The sequence below is a fragment of the Lasioglossum baleicum genome, chromosome 6, assembly GCF_051020765.1.
Source record: "Lasioglossum baleicum chromosome 6, iyLasBale1, whole genome shotgun sequence".
Lineage (NCBI taxonomy): Eukaryota > Metazoa > Arthropoda > Insecta > Hymenoptera > Halictidae > Lasioglossum > Lasioglossum baleicum.
Genome location: NC_134934.1, coordinates 5,221,916 through 5,243,471, shown reverse-complemented (window position 1 = coordinate 5,243,471; position 21,556 = coordinate 5,221,916). Strand labels below are relative to the sequence as shown.

The window sequence follows — 21,556 nt, the reverse complement described above, 5'->3', positions numbered from 1 at the left end:
GTAGTTTATTCTGACATTTTGCCAACTCATCCGCACGTGAACGAATAGTGTTCATTGCTGAACCGGCTCGCAGTATTCCCAGAAATCGAAACTGGCTGGACAAAACCATGTTTTTACCTCTTTTTTGACTCTTCGTTAAATTCAAAATATTTAATATCATTTTTCAACTATCATACTTCAGAAATAATTTAGCAATGATCCTAGGACGGTAATTCATTTCGTCCTGTCAGACTTAAAATGAAATGAAATTTCATTGGTCTTTGCAGGATATTAAAACATCAATGTAACTTTTTCTCTTTCTACTAGGAAACTACTAAAGAACTTTTAACTATCGTAGCGGTGAAGAGGATAATACAACATAAGTTTACCAATTATTCAAGAATCCAAAGACGAATGTCGATATATTGACGATCTCAAGACTATACATGAAATTGCTGCGCTTGCAACATGTAATTTACTTATGTATGTATGTATATAACGAGAGATCAGTGTATATCGTACATTTCCCCCATTATTTATGACCTGGACGCATAACCTAGTCCTCTGAAGTCCTTGTACTGTCTTAACAATTGATCTACCGGGAGCCTAAATTTTTATTTCGCATAAAGATCCACTGTCTAATTATGAGATAATTAGACACATACGTGAAAAAACACCTATTCCTATCATGACTAGATAAACCCCGCAATGTAATAATTGCAAAAATACCTTAAGAACAAAGCAAGCAATCAGTCTCCGAAAAAATCGACTCCGAAAATCAATTTCCAACTGTGTACTCAAAAGCACCATCAACAAATGTCCCGCAACCATCGAATTTCCTCCATCGATTAATTTTCAAGCTAGGAACGTTTCTCGAAGCATCCTCTCAAAATCATACGAGCCGGTGGAGCAACGAGTCTACCCATGGCACCATCGCGATTCGGTGGCTATAGTGATCGTCGTTAGGACTCACTGTGCAACGGGAATCCCTTTTCTCGTCAGCGTCCGCTCATGTGATCACGAACACCAACTTTCTTTTCCAATGGCGGGCCACCGGCGCGAAGACAAGTCTCTCGGTGATTCGATGAAACATTTATGGTCGCTCACCGATTGGACTAACGTTCAGATAGGGTCCTCGGCTGGAGGGCACGCGAACAAAAATTTGCAAAAATCCCTCTGTCTCTCTACACAAGTACACACATCTAGCAGGGAAAAAATTCCGACGGGATCGCCTGTCTACAGAAGACGAATAGGAAACCAGCGAGGATCCGGTTCTCGGATTCTCGGCGAGGATTCGCGACGATCTGGTGTCGGCCACGAACGATTTCGCACTGTGTCTCTCGGGGTTTCGGGACCGTTGTCGTGTTCCACAGCGCTGTGAACGTGGATAGAAACACACACCGATCAGCTTCGAAACCAGCGCGTTGTATGCGCGTTTCTGCACGTTTCTGCCGCCGTGAACGAGTTCAGACTGCGCCGGTCCCTTCGTCGGACCGCCTCTATATTATTCTCTAGCCGGTTGTTTGTGTGAGCTTGTCGGCGATCGTACATCCATCCATCCAACCCATTCGCCCATCGGCGGCCGCGTTACAGCACGTGACAGCCTCGAGAACCTATCGAGTGGAAACCCTTTCTCCACCGCGCCGAGAAGAAAGGCAAAAGGGAAGCGTAACTCGTGACTCGTGACCAAGTCGCTATGGGAAACGGTTGCTTCGGCCCAAATTGCTCGGGAATCATGTTTATTCCGTCTAACAGGGAGTGGTGGCGACTTTCCAGCAGCTTTAAGTATTTAATTGAGAGATTAAAGATGGTTGTTGCTTGTTGGGTTTGCTAGAGAATTATGCAAATTTTTGGGAGCTAGCTCTGCATATTTTTGATGGATAAGTATTTCTTGGGAGTCCCTAACGCACGGATTTGTTAGTTTTCCTATTTAACCGAAATCGAACATTTCTGCAGTTAGTTTTGCATATTTAGTCCTTAAGTAGATTTTTGGAGCCACTGCTCCAATTTATTTTGAAAAGTATTTTACATGTATCGACATGGATTATTGTAGGTAGACGAAATATTTGAAATTGAATTATTGTATTTGTGACTACACGTTAAAGTGACCTTGACCCGGTCATAAATATGCAACGATTAAATTAAAAAATGTACACGAAGAATTAGACTTTCATAGTTAAAAGTTCCTCGAGCAAATTGCACGTTGACTATCGCCGTGTTTTTCCGAACGTTTGCGATGTGCAAATGCGACCAGTCACGAATGTAAATGCGCCCGTATCTAAATGTATGGTATTGTATAATATATGGAGTTAAAAGTACACATAAGCTTTTATGAGAATTTGCCTGCTCGGCGCTTTCACATAATGAAAATACTACTTGCCTTCCGAGTGACAATCCTAGAAACACTGCCTCGTGACTTGCCAATTTATCTGTGTACACAATCGTTTATGGGTGACACATTTCTGTAGAAATTACACATATATCTGTATTAATAAAAAATGATTCTTCGATAGCAACCTTGGAGATACAATCTCAGGGATGTAGCATGGTACTCGTAGACCCTAAGTGCTTATACTAATGACTCAGCCACCCCTTGTTCACCCTCCTGACCCTAAATATGTCGTCCTGGCAACCCGATTCTTCAGTGCGAATTCTATTTTCGGGCACCCCCTTTATTCATGGGGTCCACAATGTTTTCATAGAATGCATCACACTTTTCAGTTCGCTCTGTGATTAGCGCCATGGAGGTTACAACTTTTCCAAAGGATCTATGACTTTTTCATAGGCTCTACAATTTTTCGACGGCTTCACCATTTTTTCATAGACTTCATCAAAGTTTCATAGACCCTGCAAGACTATGGGCTGCGCAACTGTTTTATAGAGCTAACCATTTTCTAGGGAACCTTCCGACTTTTTGGGACCTACGATTTTTTAGTTGGTATTAGATGCAACTTTTTCAAAAGATCTACGATTTTTACATTTTCTAACGGGCTCCACAATTATTTCATAGAGCTAACAATCATTTTTGAAAACCTTACGATTTTCTGCTAGGCACTGCAACTTTTCCGAGAACCTACAATTTTCTCAAAATCTTCAAACTTTTCACTTCCCCATGGGAACTATAGTACAATTATTATGAAGCACTGTTCAAACATGCTCCTGCAAAAAGTACCAATGAACAATTTCTGTAACTATCCTGGACAAGTGGCATAACAAGAAATAAATATCTCCAGAAAATTTGCATTTGATGAGCCCAAGAAACCTGCTTATAGCCTTCACCGTGCAGTATCGCGAACGAAAAGTACGATCGCCATTTCCACGGTGTTTGTTTCGCGAAAAGCGAGTGAAACGGGAGCCTCCCCGACCGCGAAAGTAAAAGGAAACGTTCCGAGCGATTTAGCAGTGTGCTTAACGAACACATGTCTCTTACTCTCTCGCTTGGCAACATGATTCCGCAATCGATGCGGTAACCGACGATGATTCGCCGATCGCTATACCCATCCAGCCGGCGCGAGCTTATCGCGCTCGATGCATAAAAATTAGGTCTATTACGGAACGGATCGCGCCACGCGGGAAATGACGAGTCGTCGGGGAACGTATGTTTCTCGTTGCTCGATACTTAGGCGTCTTGTGATCGCACATTTGGCATGTTGACGTCAACGATGCTATTTTCGACCGACGATGTTGTACATTTAGCACGCGGCTACCTCGTAAAATCGCCGACAACCAGGCCCAACACCGCTTCCGATGAAGCCGATTTTCCTCGCAGATTTTCCCGGAAGACCGAAATCCATCTGCAGATGTCCGGAGTTCATTTGTTCTCCCGGGAAAATGTTTATCGAACAACTGTATTGTTGATTCGAGTCGATTTGAAATGGTTCCAAAATCTATTTTAACGTCTCCAGAATTTGTTAGAAACAAATTACGTTTTTATTGCTTCATGTAGGATCTGCAATTAATTCCTGGAGCGCACGATTTTTTTCAAAGAAAAATTTGTATTTTTCTGGTAAATGCTATAACTTTTCCATTGGGCCTGCAGCGTTTAAAAAGGCTCCACAATTTGTTCATAATCCCAACAACTTTGTCATGAAATCTACAAAACATTTTTACAGGCACTACAATTATTTTATGGAGTATACGATTTTTTTGAAAGCAGTGTAATTTTTCTGGTGGGTGCTACAACTTTTCCACTGTGTCTACGATCTTTAAAAAGGTTTCACAAATTTTTTAGGCTCCGGAATTTAAATAAATTGGTGGAATCATTCCTCATGGATCCATCTTTAAAATCTCAATTTTGAAAACCCGAATAACCTGTTAAGCATCAGCCCTCAGTTGATCCAAGAGAAACAAAAGGTTCGAAGGAATATCTACAAGCAATATTTCTACAAGAATATAAAAATATTGTTAAAGGAAATATACAAATAAGTGCGCGTGTACCTGGTCGCCCACATAGTGATTAATTATAACTCACGCTTTTCCTGGAATATTAAACGAGCGTAACCAAGTAGAGTAATTTTTAGTGACAATGGACTTAAAATAACAGAGCGAGTAAAATTAATTTGGTTTTTCCAAGTGGGTGCTAACAAGCAACGCGTCACTTGTTGTTTATAATAAAGACAGTTATTAAAAACATAAAACTTTCTTTGCTTGGACGTCAATCTTGACTCGGCTCGGTTAACAAATTGCTAATAGAACAATTAGCATAAACTAACTTCACTTACATAAAGTCAATTTTGACGAGTTCACATTAAGACAATAAATTTTTAATTGAAAACATACAGCTACAAAAATACTATTATAAATAACAATTACCTGAACGGTGTGCGAGGATCAAACGGAAGTGTCATCGAAAAAAGACACCGAAGAAGAAGACTGAGAGTATAATTAATGATTTACTCTGACGGCGGATTTCGTGAGACTGTCGATCCCCGCATAGATCATTCGTCCAGGACGAGCGAAAACAAGATCGCGAATTGCGCAGTTCGAACTGTTAGAACAATTCGCTTGGAATATCCGGACAAGGTTACCTCGAAATGCTGAAAGTAGTTCGATATATGTTCACGTTGTTAGCCCGACGTCCCTCGCCTATGTCGGATCTTTGAAAAGCCTTCGAAGTTCGAAGGAATCGTCGAAATCCGCGGGAAAGAAGAATATTGGAGAAAGCACGGTATTTTTACGCGCGATCTTCCAGTTAAAAAAGGACGAGATGCAAACAACGGGTAAAATTAGACGATCCGCGTTGCAATTTTTCGCAAAAATAGACTCGACGCTATCGCGATCCGATGGGAATAGCTACGCTTGGCCTCGAACTTGCGATCACGAAACGATTCCGAGCTGCTTCCGTACTGGAAACGAGCGTTTGTTCAACACTCGTTCGACTTCAACACTGGGCTCGCGGTGCACTAAAACTCACTATTTTGCATTACATTATAAAAATAACAAATCATTTTAATACGAAAAATTCCACAAACAAATTGGTGAAAGTCCCATAAAAAAAAAATGAAAAATAAAGAAGTTTATGTTTATATACCCGACCGAGATATTCGTTTTTCTTAGATCCTACAGTTCCGATATTTTTAGAACATTTATAGAAATATCGATCATTTTACAAGAATTCTCTTTGTATGACGAATATTTGCATTGCTTTATAAGAATCTTTTCAATCTCAATTATCGTTTTACAAGAAAGTTTGTATAACAAATATTTGGCAAGTGAAACACGGGTCGACAACCAGAGCATTTTCCTTTGTCTTTCAAGAAATGACCAAGGAACGAACCACTACAAAATTCTAATTATCCGCGAAACATTAAAGGTTTAAGAGACCGGAAGAGTCATTGAATATTCAACAGCAAGGGCACAAGTTCTACGATTGGAAAAAATTCTCATTAATCCGGTTCATTTCACGCGAGACACGCGTCTAATAAAACGAACCTGCTGAACATCGATCGCAGCAAGCTGTTTTGCACGTCGTAGAACGTTGCAGAACGTCGTAGAACGTCGTAGAACTCGGCAAATTTATGGCGCAAAAACCTCCCGGGAGGATAATAAAACAAGAGTAAACGAAGTTTCGCGTGGTTTTCCCTTGCTTTCGGTTTGTTCTGATCGGGCGAAACCGTTGGCGGCCAAGGAAAAGTAGAATCTTATTGAATACGACGCGAATTACGACGCGCAATCCGGCCGTATCGTTTAGGGTTACAATCGTTTCGATCGACGACACCATCAATACGCGGTACCATCGCGTCGCTGCGATAACGATTAAAACTGTACACTTCCGTTCCCCGCAAAAACCCTCGCGCTATTGCTGGGTCAATGCCTTCGCGAATGTATTCACTGCAAAGTTTTATTGAAACGAATTTTAATTAAAAGTGTATACCAACGCGACTTGTATTATTATTCAAACAGCATTTAAGTTAGAACAACTTTTTTAACAATGCACCAAACACATTCAATTTTTCCGCGAAGCTCGAGAGAACAGTGAAGACGTCTATTATTCATTTTAATTAACGCTATAATTCATTCGTATTTCATCCAAGCACATACATATTACGATAAAAATCGCAGAAAATCTGAATAGTCAATTCAGTGGCCTCGCTTTTATAAAACAACACATTTACCAACCACCTTTACAGCCCGATTCATTGTTATAAAAATATTATAATTAAATATCGTGTTTTACGGTATAAAATAAATAAAATGAATGAAACAAATTGTAAACGAGTCTCGTTCGAGACCGTCAGTCGTGTTCGACATCGAGCAATATCGGATATTCGCGTTTTATCGATTGCTCGAGGTATTCGAGACGCATAAAGGTCCGCGTGAGGTCTAATTATTGTTATTTACCTTGTTCCTATTAGCCGGCCATAAGAGCGTATTGCTATGCGACGCAGGGTTCCGTCGTGTGCTCCTTGAACGTCGAACGAAAAGAAGCGTGAGTAATTGCCGGATGAAGTACAGAGAGAGAGAGAGAGAAAGAAAGAGAAAGAGAGAGAGAGATAGCATTTTCAAGTACGTCCGTCGATGTCGAATAATTTGAACAAGGTCGACGATCGTTTGCTTCGTCGATTCCGATCGGCGGACGACCGAACTCTAGAACGTGCCACGGAAAAAGAATTCGACGCGCGCGGTGAAAGTTTCCACCAGCTGACATTCCTACGGTCTTACAATAATTTTCCAACTTTTTTCGACTCGGAAATTCGTAGAATGCTTGTTAATTGCTTACACGGTTGTTGCGATTTTGCGCGAGTTTTTGTTGGATTTTTTCATGGTTTTTTGTAGCAGCGCTGAGAAGATTGAAACTGCAGAGCGTAAAATAAAATAAGGAAAATGAGACATTGAAAATTAGGCCTCGAAATAGTTTTGAATATCCGATGTGATCAAAAGATTGAGAAAAAGGGGGACTGATTAGAATTTCGTAGGATTGATCGTGTCAAGAAGCTTAGGAAGCAGCTCATCAAAAATCCCCGTATAAAAATATGGAAATATCCAACAAGGATAGAAAATTACGAGAAGAGTTGAACTTGATGGACGATCGATGGATCGCGAGATTGAGAGCTCGCGTGCCTCCTGCGCGCTTGGCCACGGTACCTGGTCGCAAGAGGAACCGATTCCGCCTGGCGTCGAATCGAATTCGGAGCAAGCGTGTTGCGAGCGTGTGCGAGCGTGTGCTAGCACGTGCGTGGGTGGTGGCAGCGACCGATCGATTTAGCCTCGCCGAGAGGCGAGCAACTGCGCGATTACGGCTCGTTTCATAATTGCCCCGTAACTGTATATTTGACGACACACGATCGCGCCGATCGACCGGCTCTGGGGAACAACGGCGTACCCTTGGAAAACAAACCACTCGCCTACGAGCGCCTAATGCCTTTCGATAATTGAGTTAATGGGAGTCCTTCGAGTCCTCGCAAAAACTTCGCCCAGCTCTTTGCTCCTGGGAGCGCTCCCCTTGCACCTCGGGGCCACCCTTCGGGGCAAATGCCGTCAAACAGAGAGATAAACTCTGTCACCTTAAATATTAACCCTTTGCATATGGAACTGATGTTGTTTACTCGTACAATCCTTAAATCTTTAGTAATTTATTAATAGCGTATTTTATGGATTTCTGAGAAGAATGAGTAGCTGCTATCTAGAACAGTGGAAACAGAGGAATTTAACAATTTCGTTTTATTGTGTTCGAGGTATATTAAACATGTTAATAAAGAAAATTTTTATTTGATTTTATTTGACAAATAACAACATTGCTGGACGTTTCTACTTTTGCCGAACACCTGTTAAAATTGATTACCATCCGAAGCACAAGAACACGCGCTAAAACGATGAAATTCGACGACTACAATGTTATCGAGCGGCGTGGAAAATTGTATAGCACTTTACGCATCTGTACGTGCCACAAAAGCACGAAAGTGCAGTCTATTAGTGAGTATTAGGAAATTGGGTCAATCTGGCAGAAAATCAAGCAAGAAATTCGCTTCAGCTATTGGCGAAACTGAACCATATCGTCATTAACACTATACCTGCCAAATCCTAAACACGACTGATACGTATTCCTTTATATTATAATTATGCTAATTTTTCCACTATTCAATTTTTACCACTAGACTGCGGAGATTTACGCAAACTGAACATTTTCTAAGTAAAATATTCCTCCTCTTAAAAATTGTGACAAATCAAGAATTAATTCGTGCCCTCGTCTTAATAAATTTCTTGTCCATTTACAAATGCAAATAATTCCGATAATTTTCCATACACTTACACCATCTTACAAGCAATTGGTAAATGCGGTAAAAAATTAAAATTTAAGAGAAAGTTACAATTGTTTAATTGTGAGGATTCAGAGCTAATTTGTTGTGTAGTCTTCACAGTTCTGTGCCTCGCCTATTCCTTTTCTCCAGAACTGCATAAAATCGGCATTTGCCACAATACGTGCCTAACGAAGTAGTTTATTTTCGAATTCTCGCGAGATCATGTTTATAGAACACGTCAGGTTTTAAAAATAAGTAACAAGTCATTTTGGCTTGTTAGGCACCTCTAATATTAGTTTGGCATTACATATGTGCAAATTTTTCTGTGTTTCTTTCCATTACGTAAATACCTATATAAAAAGAACTGCTAAGATTTTAGCATCGTCTATTCGCGCGTGTCTTTCAGGATGAAAGTAACCACGGACTCATGCTCGGAGCTGTCGACAGACTATAGTGACTAACACACTATGCGGTGACAACGCGACAGTGCAGGGACTTGCACAGAAAGGAGACGAGACAATCGATCATCGGTGAAGATGGTCTTCTTTAGCAGTGACAGTACGTGGTCGTACACATACGTGTATGCTGATTTCTTACATAATAGTTGGCACAGTGGACGCATATTTGCGAGCGGTAAGCGGATTCTATTCGGAGGCTGATTAACTCGGATGACTATCCTGACTGTATCCGTCCGAGAGACCCAACAACCCTCCTGTTTTATCCGTTTAGTGGATAGCTTCGCAAATCTGGCCTCTAACTAAGAGGATCCGAGGAGCATTAAAATTTCAGTTCCGTACCATTCGGTCGAGCCGCAAATAATTTCCGTATGTACGAGCTAATTATACAGATGCGTTTATCATCCTGATTATACACTGCGGATTTTATGCGGTTATCATAAAAATGATTAAGCAACATTCTTAATTTCTTTTAATGTCTTATCAGTTTGGTATTTTAGCTAGACACATTTTTACCACAATTGCATAAAATTCATAGTTGTGGTTCGACCGAACATTTTGCTTCCTATGTTCTCAATCTAAACAACTATTTATTGTACGCGTAGGCTTGAAGATTCCGATACAGAGATGGACTATCCAAGGAGACTGAGAATGAAAGCAGTAAATCGTGAAAGCTTGAGGAAGTACGCTTCAATTCTTTATCCCTTAAGCCACCGAAAGTCTATTAATAATAAGAATCTCAATGGCTATGCTGCATCAGGACGGAACATTGTTTATCAATGAAGTTCCTCCCCTTGATGCAGTGCCTTCTTGATCGGAAATGTGATTGTCAAGCTTTATTCACAGTGAAGTAACATCAAGCAATTTTTAATCGTTCCTTGTTGCACTCTTTTTCTTTTACCGAGCAGATCGATGTTGCTTCTGTGTGAACATGGCTCAGGACGAGAATATCCTTACTTACCAATCTGGAAAGAGTTCGATCGCCTCGGCTAGGATGTCCCTGAGGAGCGTGGTCGCTGGTGGAACGTGTGGCAAGATCACAGGTGCGAAAACGCCGCAAACGCCAGCGCTGCGGCCATGCCTGGCTTCGTACTTGCTCAGGTAGATCGCTAGATAGCCGAGCAGACGATAGTGCGAGGACGGGAGTGACGAGAGAAGTTCTTTGGTCAGCTTAATCCAGCAATCCCGATCGTTCTCGTAGTTCTCTGCAACAGAAAGGAGCGCAGAGTTAGCCACTGCTCTAAAAAACTTATGGAGTATTTCTCTTAAATGTTATTGAACATTTTCGTGGAATGTCTTTATCATCAGTTTACAGTACAGCTACTGTATTTCGAGATACCATTCTTATTTTTTATTTCAGAGCCTCTGTGAGGAATCATAAGTCCCCGTTTTGTCTACAATTTATAGGATAATTTGATAGACTATAGGGAAACTTGCTTTAAGATACGCCCTATAAACTGGCTATAGAGATATTAGAAATGAAAAAAGAATATTGTGGCTTTGCAGAGATGCTCACGAGTATGAATGATGAGCAGCCTGGTGACGAGTGCGGATGGCACGACTGGTTGAGGTAATTCCTTCAGGTATTGTCGAAGAAGCGTGGCCGCGGTCGGAGGACAGGCAGCAGCTTCCAAGTCTGCGTCTCCTCTCCTCTCGAACGCAGCCCTCAGCCTCTCGGCCAGCCTTGGGTTGCCGCCGGACAAACGGAACACTGCTGCGCTTTGAAATCCATGCGCCTCGATATAGCTGCACAGCCGGTGCACCACGAATGGCACACCTGTGTCCAGGTACGACTCCACCGAGTCCAGCCGTGCGCCGAACACCTTCGTCGAGCCAGTGTGGCGACCCAACAGCGACACTGCCAACACCCGTTTCACTTTCGCCAAACGGGACTCGTCCTTCAAAATATACAATCGCTTTGTACACACCGATAACATTCGAGGAATCACAGAATAGGATCTTTGATCTGTCTGGGCTAACTGCCAACGGGTCTGCGAGGTGGACTGAGCTACCAAAACTACCCTTGCTTTATCACTGGGTGCATCCTTTAGGAGCAATGTCCTTATTTTACAATAAATATTTTACTTAGTATACTACTTTGTTCTAGTACACGCCAACATACATAACGTATCACATCTGAGTAAATTCAGTCCTGTTATTTTTATAAAGAAGTATAAATCAGTCTCGTATAGGGTTCAGTAGTTCTAGCGTCAACACTCGGAAGGCAGAGTGATTTAATGTGCCACTGATTGTAGCATTCGAGAGCCGTTTACAGAAAAATAAAAAAATTGTTGCGGGTTGTACCAGTATAAACGCAGATTTCTAGGGTTGGATCGCTACCTTGTCGATCGTCTGCCTGGGCCCGGCAGGGCTCGCCGAAGATCCATGATGGTGGTGATGATGATGATGGTTGTTGTGGTGGTGGTGATGGTGGTTGTTATGCTGATGGTGATGATGGTCTTGCTGAGGTCGTCTCATCCCACTTGGCCTACACCGCGACCCACCGCCGCACTTTGCAAAAATCGTGGAGAAAACATTATCGGACCATCGGAAATGCAACAGTCAAACGAACATAATAGCATCATCGTTGCGTCGGTCATCGGTTTATACTAAATTCAACAAAGCCCTCGGCGCGGATGTGCTACTCGCTGTTGGTCCTCGATCGTTTGATCTACAGGCGAACAATGGGGGTGGACTCGGTGTTTTCCGAAGAGAGCGATCGATAAACTTTTGCAGAGGACAAGTCTCATAATATTCTTGGTATACAAGCGGCCAGACCCATTGTCCGCCGAGTGTTTACCGGAATCGGTCAAAGAGTGACAGTCGGATAGGTATAGTTATGGCTTAGTGTATGTGAAAGAGATTCGCCCTCACTACTACAGTTTATACCCATTACTAGTCTCTACTTAAAGTTGTTTCAATCACGATACTCTTTTCGATTTTTATTATTACTTCACGTAAATCAGCCCAAACGCGATGCAGTTTGGGTCGCATTTACTTTTATTATTTGATACATTTAGTAGACTTTTGTTATCCGAACTGATATCTAAATTCTCTGAATTATACATTATCTGAATATACAACACATAATAGAGTTCGGATAACGGAGGTTCCACTACATCGTGGATTCCACGAGCAAATGAGACCCAAATCGCGTCGTGTTTGGTATCATTTTAATCGGAAAAGATTCACGAACACGTTGCTGGATGTATCATAGAAAAATCATTAAAAACGAAGAAGTTAAAGAATAGCGTCTGCACGCGATAGAAATTGCATTCCGGTGCCGAATATTTTTGCGTATATCTAGAGGGGATATGTATCGTGGTGATATGAGAAGAAGGTCCCTGGCAGAAATGCGGTGACATAGGCACGAATGCTCGACCGGTTGGATCCGAGTGGAAGGGACACACCTCGTTTCACACGCGTTGCCGGCTCTAGCCAAAATATTTGCTAAAGGGGTCAGACATGTAGCGTGTGACATCAAGCGTAAACATTGGGACTACGGGAGCGTCAGAGGTGGGGATAGGCGAACCTAACGATAGACTCCTCTTACCCTCTTCTCACCTCACTATGATACATATATTAGACAGAGAGGGAGCCACTCACAATGCACTCCCTCGCCACCCTCCACAGGTTGAAGTAGATGGAGTTCAGCCTGGAATCTAGCTAGCGCTACACTCGTTTCGCACGTGTCTTGGCTCGTGTTGGTCGTGGCCGTCGTCTGACCGTCTCTATGCTTTGGTAGCGTTCTGCTGTGTGTTCTGCTGGACGGCGTTGGCCGTCTCTGCCCTTCATGCGTCACCAATTAACACTTTCCGCCCGAACAAGCTCACGGTTGGTATCGTGAGATTTCGATGTGCTAGCTGGACCTAGAGGTCGGAGGCCACTGAACCTCGGGCACCGAAAGGAACGAAAAAAGGAGGCGTAGAGAGATAGTTAGAGTTAAGGGATGCGAATCATGTAATCGCTCGAAAACGGAGGGCAAGGAACGACGTGTGGGGTAGTAGAACGAGGAGATCAACGGGGTAATCTGGAGGAGGGGACACGGCGAAGCACGCGAGATCCTCCTTCTGGAGATGAACCGTCGGCGAAGACCGAGTCCTTCGTCGACGTGGCACACTCGGCACTCTCGGTACTCTCCTCCCGATAATTGTCTTTTTTTTGTTCGTTTCTCAAGTCTCAAGCCGAGCACGGGAACCGATACGACGTGAAAAAGAGAACCTTCGACACGATTGGTTTTGGGTTCATGTCCCTATCACGGCACATCGCATCGAGAGCCCTTTCTCGAAGGCAAAGGGCACTGCCTATGGCTGCTTTAAGAAATGAGTCGACACCAGCCGTAGCGTAAGCATCGAGGCACAGAGCCGGGGATGAGTTTTAGGTCACCACTCCGCTCCTTGCCCTGACATGGTCCACGTGCCTCTCTTACGCCTCTACCGCGTCACTATCCTGCAAACAAAGAACTCGATTAGAATCTCCACTGGAACCGCTGATAACGCCTGATATGTAGACTGCAGATCTTTATGCATTTATAGCATGTGCACATTTTTAACCCTCCCTCCTGTAACCTAGGTCCTTTATATCCGGAACGAAATTTCACTCTTGAATTTCTTTCTTTCTGCTATTTCAATCTCCAAATCCACGATAGATTCGGTCACTAACCAAATTTGTTTTTTTTTTTGCGAGAATCAATTCTTCGATTTTTAAAACGAGTCCTAGTTGTTGTAGAAAATTATAACAGTTCAATGTTTTCATCAAACGAAAGATAAAGAGCACTTGGGGGTTGTGTTTATGAATTATTCTAAACATGGAGCAATGTTAAACTGAATTTTCGGGTGCGTTTAAGTTTATTATACGTTTTTCTGTAGGTACAGATTTTTTCTGGATTACGAACAGTGTTCTTTAGTCCGCCTTATCGGCTAACGTCCCCGGTCTCGTTTCGCTTGGCAACAACAAAACTATCAATTAAAAACCGCAACCTCTTTAGCGAATAAAAACGAGCACCTGGAGCAACGCTTGACCCCACGCGGTGAACTTAACAAAAATGGTTCTTGAAGATCTCGGACGGTTCTCTTCAGCACCCTCCCAACCCTCTGAAGCTTGCTACGACGAATTCACAACATTCCCCATTCTTCTCGGAACACCTTTCGAAGGATTTTGCTTTACAACGCGACGAAGCCGTGAAAATGTTCTGCTAAAGTCAGTTTCGCCTCAAAAACACAACGTGAATTTATTATTCGCACCAAACAATTACTAGAACTTCTGTAAAGTCGCCCGAAAATCAGTTTCACTTCAAAACACAAGATAAAATGAATGTCAGCCGCATAAACAAAATTAATAAGACTTCTACAGAGCTGTCGCCAATTCGGTTCCACTTCAGAAATACACAAGCTAAATATTGCTCGCAGAGAAATATCAATAAAACGTCCACAATCGTAAGAGGCCGCAGAAACTCATTAAACAACCAATAAGATCTCGATTCGCAAGGTTGATTAATGGTAAAGATCGATTAAAAATGTCCCAGCGTTCTCAGAACGAGGGCAGGTGGATCAAGACGAGTTTCATTGACTTGACGAGGGTTAAAATTATTTTCTTCGATCGAAATCGACCCAATCGAGCTGACTGAGTTTGAAGACACACGAGAGGCAACGTTCCTAGCTCCAGAACTTTCGTTCTCGACGCTAAACCTGGACACTATCGATCAGCAGAGGGTATTTCGATTCACTGGCGAATACGGGAGCTTCTCGAAGATTTCGTCAAAAGGAAAGAAAGAGAGAAAACGAGAGAGAGAGAGAGAGAGAGAGAGAGAGAGAGAGGGAGAGAGATGGAAGAGGAGAGAATCGTGGTAAAGCATGAATCTCGCGGCGTTGTTTACTTTCGGCCCAAGCCAAAGTGGAACAGACATAGCTAACCGTGGTCGTGCGCTATGGAATCAACGGGACGGGTTAACCCCGAAAATAGAGCTTCCCTCGGACCAACGCGATTATTCCCAAGGACGGTGAAATTCAGGCGCTCTCTGAGATCTCTGCGTTCTTGCAAACGTTTCCGAATACTAATTTTCAGAATACTTTTAAACAGAAAAATTTATTATGAGCCGTAATATATGAGCGGTAATATAGATTTCTTTAGATAGGAGAAAAAATGTTTCAATCCACTACGTATTTTGTGCAGATATTCTTATCGACTTCTCCCTCAGACCAGTGTGAAATTTCTGCGACAACAGCGGATTTTCTCGGACGCTCTCAATAATGTAGGTTCCCCAGATTAGGTCAAAGAATTTCTTCCAATAGGTCACGCTCCGTACAAGACTCCTGGGGACCAACGCGGGTATTCAAATTGGCGAATGTTTAGCAGATGTTCTCGGCGATCTAGATGCCCACGGACCAGTGGAAAAATTCAACGGCATCAGCGGATTTCCTCAAATACCCTAAAGAATATTAGCTTCTGTAAACCAAGGCGAAAAATGCCTTCAATAAGCTACGTGCTTTACAAAACTCCCAGAGAAATTTTCTAAATTTCCAGGCGGATATCCCCAGTAATATAGAGTCTCGAAGACCTTCGCAGAAATTCCGCACCATCAGCAGATTTTTAGCAGACCCTATCAGCAATGTAGGCACTCGTGAGGCAAATGTGAAAAATCTCTTTCAATAGGCCGCGCATTTTAGAAGATTGTCATTGACTAACAAAATTGTAAGATCGATATCCAAATCGGTGGATATTTAGCAGATATTTACGGCAATACGAACTACTGAAAATTAATGGATTTTCATAGATATTCTCAGGAATCTATGCTCTCCTAAGCAGATGTTCAAAATCTGTTTCAATATAGGCCACGCAGTTTACAAGGCTTCCATAAACTAAATTGAATATCCAAGTCAACAGACTCTCGCCAGGTATTTCTAATAATATCTCTAAAAAAAACCAGTTCAAAAATTTCGCGATAACAATTGATTTTCACAGATACTCTCGGGAATGTAGGCTCTACCAACCGAACGTTCGAAATCTGTTGCAATATAGGTCACGCACTGAACAACCGTCAGTAACGGGTTGGACCGTCATTATCAATTCCCAGCAACATCATATCCCATATGTCATCAAATGCACAAATTTCGCAGCTCTCGACGATCTAAAGAGGGTGACAACACGGGTCAGAAATTCCCAGAAACATGTGCCAAAAAACCAGATTAAAGATTCCACAAAATCAGCGAGTTTCCTGAGACACAGTAATATAGACTCTCCTATACTAACGTGAAAAACCTGTTCAAAAATATAGGCCACGCACAGCACAAGCTCTCCATAAATCACGACGCACATTCGAGTCCTTAGACCTTCGTCATCAATTCCCAGACAATATCGTCTCCCGTGCATTACTAACACGCAGCTCCCAACGATCTAAAGAGGGTGACAACAAAGACCAGAAGCTCCAATGTTCCAAGACACTCATCAATAAAAGCTCTCCGCAGCTAACGTCCAAAACCTGTTCAAATATAAGCCACGGCACAGAACAAGCTCTCCGCAAATCAAACTGAACATCGAAGTGATTCGACTCTCGGGAGAAATGCACACCATCACGAGGATCCCGTAGATTTCGCAACCTTCAACAATCTAACGAGGGGGCGAACAAAGGCTCTCCAGCATCAGTGTCAACAAACACGTAGGACGCCACTCGACTTCTCCTCGAGCCACCGAGAACATCGGCTGATCCGGACAGCATCATAAATCGCGCGCGAAACATCGATGAGAACGTCGCTGATCTTGGGGGGTGTTACGACTTGGTTGGAAACCAAGACTCGACGAAATACGTAAACAACAACGAGGGGTGGTCTTCGCGAGGCTGCGGCGCGACGCCACTCGAAACTTGTAGGCGAAAGTTGCTCGAGAAGACGATTCAATCGCGGACAAAGACGAAGAAAGGAAGAATGAAAGAAGGAAAAGATAGAGAACAAGACTAGTTCTGTGTGGGGGATTAAAATTTGTGTACCTCAACGTAACGAACGAGATCATGAAGATCGGGCCACGGTTGGTGCACTGGCGACCATACTCAGCGACACTGAACCACCGCGGTACTTAGCAGCGGCTCTCTACCTTCTGTTTCACCCCCTGGTTTCACCCTCTGGCCCACCCCTTCCCCCGATTTTCCCACTATACCCCCTCTGTGCTCTCGTTCTGCTCCGCTCTGCTCCGTCTCGTCAGCGAACGGAAAACGACACAGAGCGCTTCCACCGTGGCCGCGTACCTATAATACCCTCTTGGCAGCAGATATCGCGAGGACGAGGGCGCATGCACTGCCTCCGACAATCAATAGACCGTTCTGGTCACGTGAAGCATTCGCGCGGAAACAGAGGGAAGTGGGAGAGAGGGAGAGAGAGAGAGGCTGGGAAGTTGCTAGCCGACGGAGAGGGTCGAAAGAGAGGGGTTGGTGATGATGGAGAGGGATGAACAGAGGAGGAAGAGGGCCGAGGAGTCAAAAGCTGATGCTAGGAGAACAGGAAAATCGAAAGAAAACCGGGGGTACAGAGAAACAGAGAAAGAGAGAGAGAGCGGGGGACAGAGAGATTGCTGAAAGAGTGAGGAAATAAAGGAAGGGGTGGGAGGATGATAGAGAGCAATGAACGAAGCAGGAAGAGGCACAGTAGAACCTCGATTATCCAAATCACAGACTTCTGCATTATCTGATCGTCTCCATGTGTGCAGGCCGATTTATACGCAACCGTTCCTTGTGGATAGTGTAAATCGCCGTTGAATTAATTTCATCTAATTCATTCATTGATCTTCACTGATTAGTGCGGATAATGGACAAGGTGTCAGAAGCTGATGGGAGAATGGGGAAAATTAAAAGAAAATTGGGGAATATCGGGAAAGGGGTAAAAGGAAAAGGGTTGCTGTCGATGGAGAGGGATAAATGGAGGAAGAGGTACAAGGAGTCAAAAGGTGATGCTAAGAGAACAGGAAGTCGAAAGAACACTGGAGGTCGAGGGGGGCAGAGAAGTTGCTAAGAGAGAGAAAAGTAAGAAAGAGGGGTGGGTGAAGATAGAGAGCGGTGAACGGAGGAAGAAAAGGAAAATCGAAAGCAAACCGGAGAGGAAAAGGAAGAGAAATTGTGTTATACGAAAGTCCACTGTATCTCTTAAAAAACACGCCCAAAGTTCGTCTGTGAAGTTCGAATACAAGAAGAACAGTCGTCCAAATATTTTGGAACTGGTAGGGCCGAGAAGCCTGCCCTAATCTTCCTCTGGTCGTTTTGATCCCGTCTGGCTCGAAGCTGTAATATTGCACCCTTAAAGGGATTGCAGGCTAGTAATCCTTTTAACACAGCTCGCACGCGAGCGACACGTGACGATGGAGAAAAACGCACAGCGAATGCCATCCGCCTTACATTATTGATCGCGATTGTCATGTATCGCTATGTTCGACCTCGGGTTTGATGTTCGGTGGTTTCGAGTTGCTGTTTATAGTCGTTTATGGTCGAGGATCTCGAAAATCTGGCAAGTGGCAGCGTCGAAGAGGGTGAACTCTTTTCCACGGAGGTGTGTGACCTTCGATTTCAAATACTTTGGCATTAGGGATCCTGAACCACCCTTCGCGTCCTCGACACCCCATTGAGCACCATGAATGAGATTGCTGCTTGAGAATTGTGTGATTCAACGCGTTGCGCTATGGGAGTCCATTGAAGTAACGAAACAAGAAAAGGTCTGGATTTTACAAAATAATTACATGTAATTAATATAATAATTGAATATCTCTGACATTTCTCAAGCTATCGAAAAATACTTTATACGAGCAAGTGCAACAATTAAATATAATATGTGTATTTCTAACTGAAGTATAAACAAGCATATAATTCCATTGAAGAAAATAGGGATGGCCTAGAAATCTCCCATTTCGACAATATGGCTCTCTACGTATCGTACAACTTTCATAAGACAATTTTTCAATATTTGAAAAAATAACAAAGATATACAAGGTGATGCACCACCCTGTATATCGAGTCATTTCTGTGGTTTTACTAGTTGCTTTTGAATCCCTCTCCCAACGATCGATAAACTAATAATCAAGCTCGACGGGATCGATCATCGAAACGTGAAACGTATCGTCTCCGATTTTGTGACGTCATGTAACATGGGCATTCGAACGGTACGCATAACACTATTCCACGTCAACGAGAATAGAACATAGTCGAGCAATGACCCCTGGCAATGTACATATACGCATAACCTCGGACATGTACCGAACTGTACGGCCGTACAGTTGTTAAATCGCGACAAGTCCCGGGAACAACCTCGGAACGCGCTGTACCGATCGTTTTCAGAGCTCGCGATCTCTGTTAAAATACCTAAATGCGTGCACAGTCATAATAGCTGTCCACTCTACTCCCATGAAGCAAGCCAGAAGTAATGGGAGTGGGGTGGGCAGCTATTATGACCGCGAGCGTGCTTCTGATGCCTTCTTTCGAAATTTTTAAGTGTTCTTTCGAACAGACCATAATGTAATCGCGTATACTTAACGACGAGGTTACAGGACGGTATTTTCTTTCATATTTCAGCTAAACATTAATGTGCCGGTCGTTTGCAAAGCTTTCGATCTGCTCCCCGAAAGAAAATACCTGAAATACGTTCACAGTCATAATATCTGACCACTCCACTCCTATCTTGTAAGCCAGAAATAATGGGAGTGGGGTGGACAGCTATTATGATCACGAGCGTGCTTCGGATGCATTCTTTCGAAGTTATTGAATTGTTCTTTCGAGCAAACCATAATTCAATCGAAAATTCTTAACCGTGAGGTTGCACGACAATATTTTTCTTGGTCACTATCTTTCGATCCTTGATAAGTATTAACAAAGATGACTTTAATCGCCTTTTGACCCCTAAAACTATAATATTGAGTCCGAAGATTCCAGAATCTACTAATTGTAAGTGTGACTGTTACTCGTGTATAATGGTTCGAAATAAAAAATGTTATTCTTCTGTTATAAATACTTTATCAATGTAGACGATAGATACATGATAAACATAAATTTTCTATTCGTACTAGGAAATAAAGAAGTTTTAATCCGAGAAGGTGTTCAAAATCAAAGTTTCAAAATGGAGGAGAAGTTCAAAAGTCTTAAAAAATGTTTTTTAAGAAAAAAATTGAGCGATTCTGTACATATACTGTTTTTAAAACTATTCTTTGAAGAAAAACGCTGATATTGATTACTTCAATTATTGTACTATAAATTCAGACCTTTTGAATCACACATTCAAGGGTTACGAACCAGCATTTAATCAAACATAAAAAGATCTCTACATATATGTATACATAACTTTTTCATGTTTTACAGCATCCTAACCCCTGAAGGATTCGACACCGAAGCGTTAATTCTACGATCGCGATTCGGACTTTTACTTATTTGAAAGAATTTGACAATTTGACATAAGCGTGGTAATTAACCCGTCGGGGACGACAATCAATATTTCAAAATTGATTAGAGAAAGTCAGATATGTTTTGCATGCATTATTGTTCATTTTTTGGAATTCGAAGATAGCTATAGAAAAGATATGATAAATTTTAATTTATTAATTCGTTCATTACTGTAACATCATATAAAGTCGATCGTACATGAGCAAACTGACAATCAATCGTCGTCCCTGAAGGGTTAAAAGGAAACATGACAAACGAAACTCTTGACACGATGTTCAAGGAAAGATAAAGTTCTAATATATATATACCCTGTAATAACGTCACCGGAACGATGTATCCTTCCTTGTCACAGGATCTCTTCTTTCCGTTCAGAAGTCGTGACAGACTCGAAGACGATGAACCTTGGCCAGGACGAACTCCATCACTGAAAATCAACGTGCCACTAGGAATTGCTATAGCGAGCGAAAAGCGTGGAAAACAAACGGTCGTATCGATCGTTGAAATGTACGTAAACGACGGTGAATAATGCGCGCGAGCAGGCCTAACACACCTTGCGAATGATTTGACAGTCGAACGGGTTCCTTTCAGGTCTGCATTTCACGGGGACGGGGTAAAAGATCGTTCTTTTCTCGGAGCATTACTTGACGAAGCACGATTAATGACTTCGAAGTACCGGCACTGGAGCAGAATGCGCCATATTCGTTTAAATCCTCCTTACCATCTAAATAGTTCGATCGAGATACATTCGAGAGCAGGGGAAGATGTATCCTCTTCGCTCTCATTGGCTGGTGATTTTCCACCGATTTTGTTTGCTGAATCTATAACTCGAATATCTATCGTGAAACTTTCAAATTCAATTTGAATGACCCATTACGTATATGTATTTATCCGATAACGAGAATGCGCAAAAGTGGCTTACCTCTTCTCGTTTTCGAAAGCTTGCGCATTGTTGGCTGTGCGATGGAATGGCGGGAATACAA

At 42.5% G+C, this 21,556-nt stretch overlaps 1 protein-coding gene across 1 annotated transcript in view; it reads right to left on the bottom strand.

The window, feature by feature from the left end:
* Positions 1-21,423, bottom strand: part of LOC143209606 (protein FAM13B) — a 36,977-nt gene extending 15,554 nt beyond the window's left edge. Inside the window, exons 1-6 of the mRNA XM_076425487.1 lie at positions 21,127-21,423; positions 20,885-21,000; positions 12,779-13,621; positions 11,513-11,683; positions 10,689-11,070; positions 10,134-10,377 (exon numbers count right to left, since the gene is read on the bottom strand). Of these exons, the coding sequence (XP_076281602.1) occupies positions 10,134-10,377; positions 10,689-11,070; positions 11,513-11,650 (764 nt within the window). The 5' untranslated portion in view covers positions 11,651-11,683; positions 12,779-13,621; positions 20,885-21,000; positions 21,127-21,423. The remainder of the gene's footprint in view (positions 1-10,133; positions 10,378-10,688; positions 11,071-11,512; positions 11,684-12,778; positions 13,622-20,884; positions 21,001-21,126) is intronic.
* Positions 21,424-21,556: the final 133 nt, after the last annotated feature.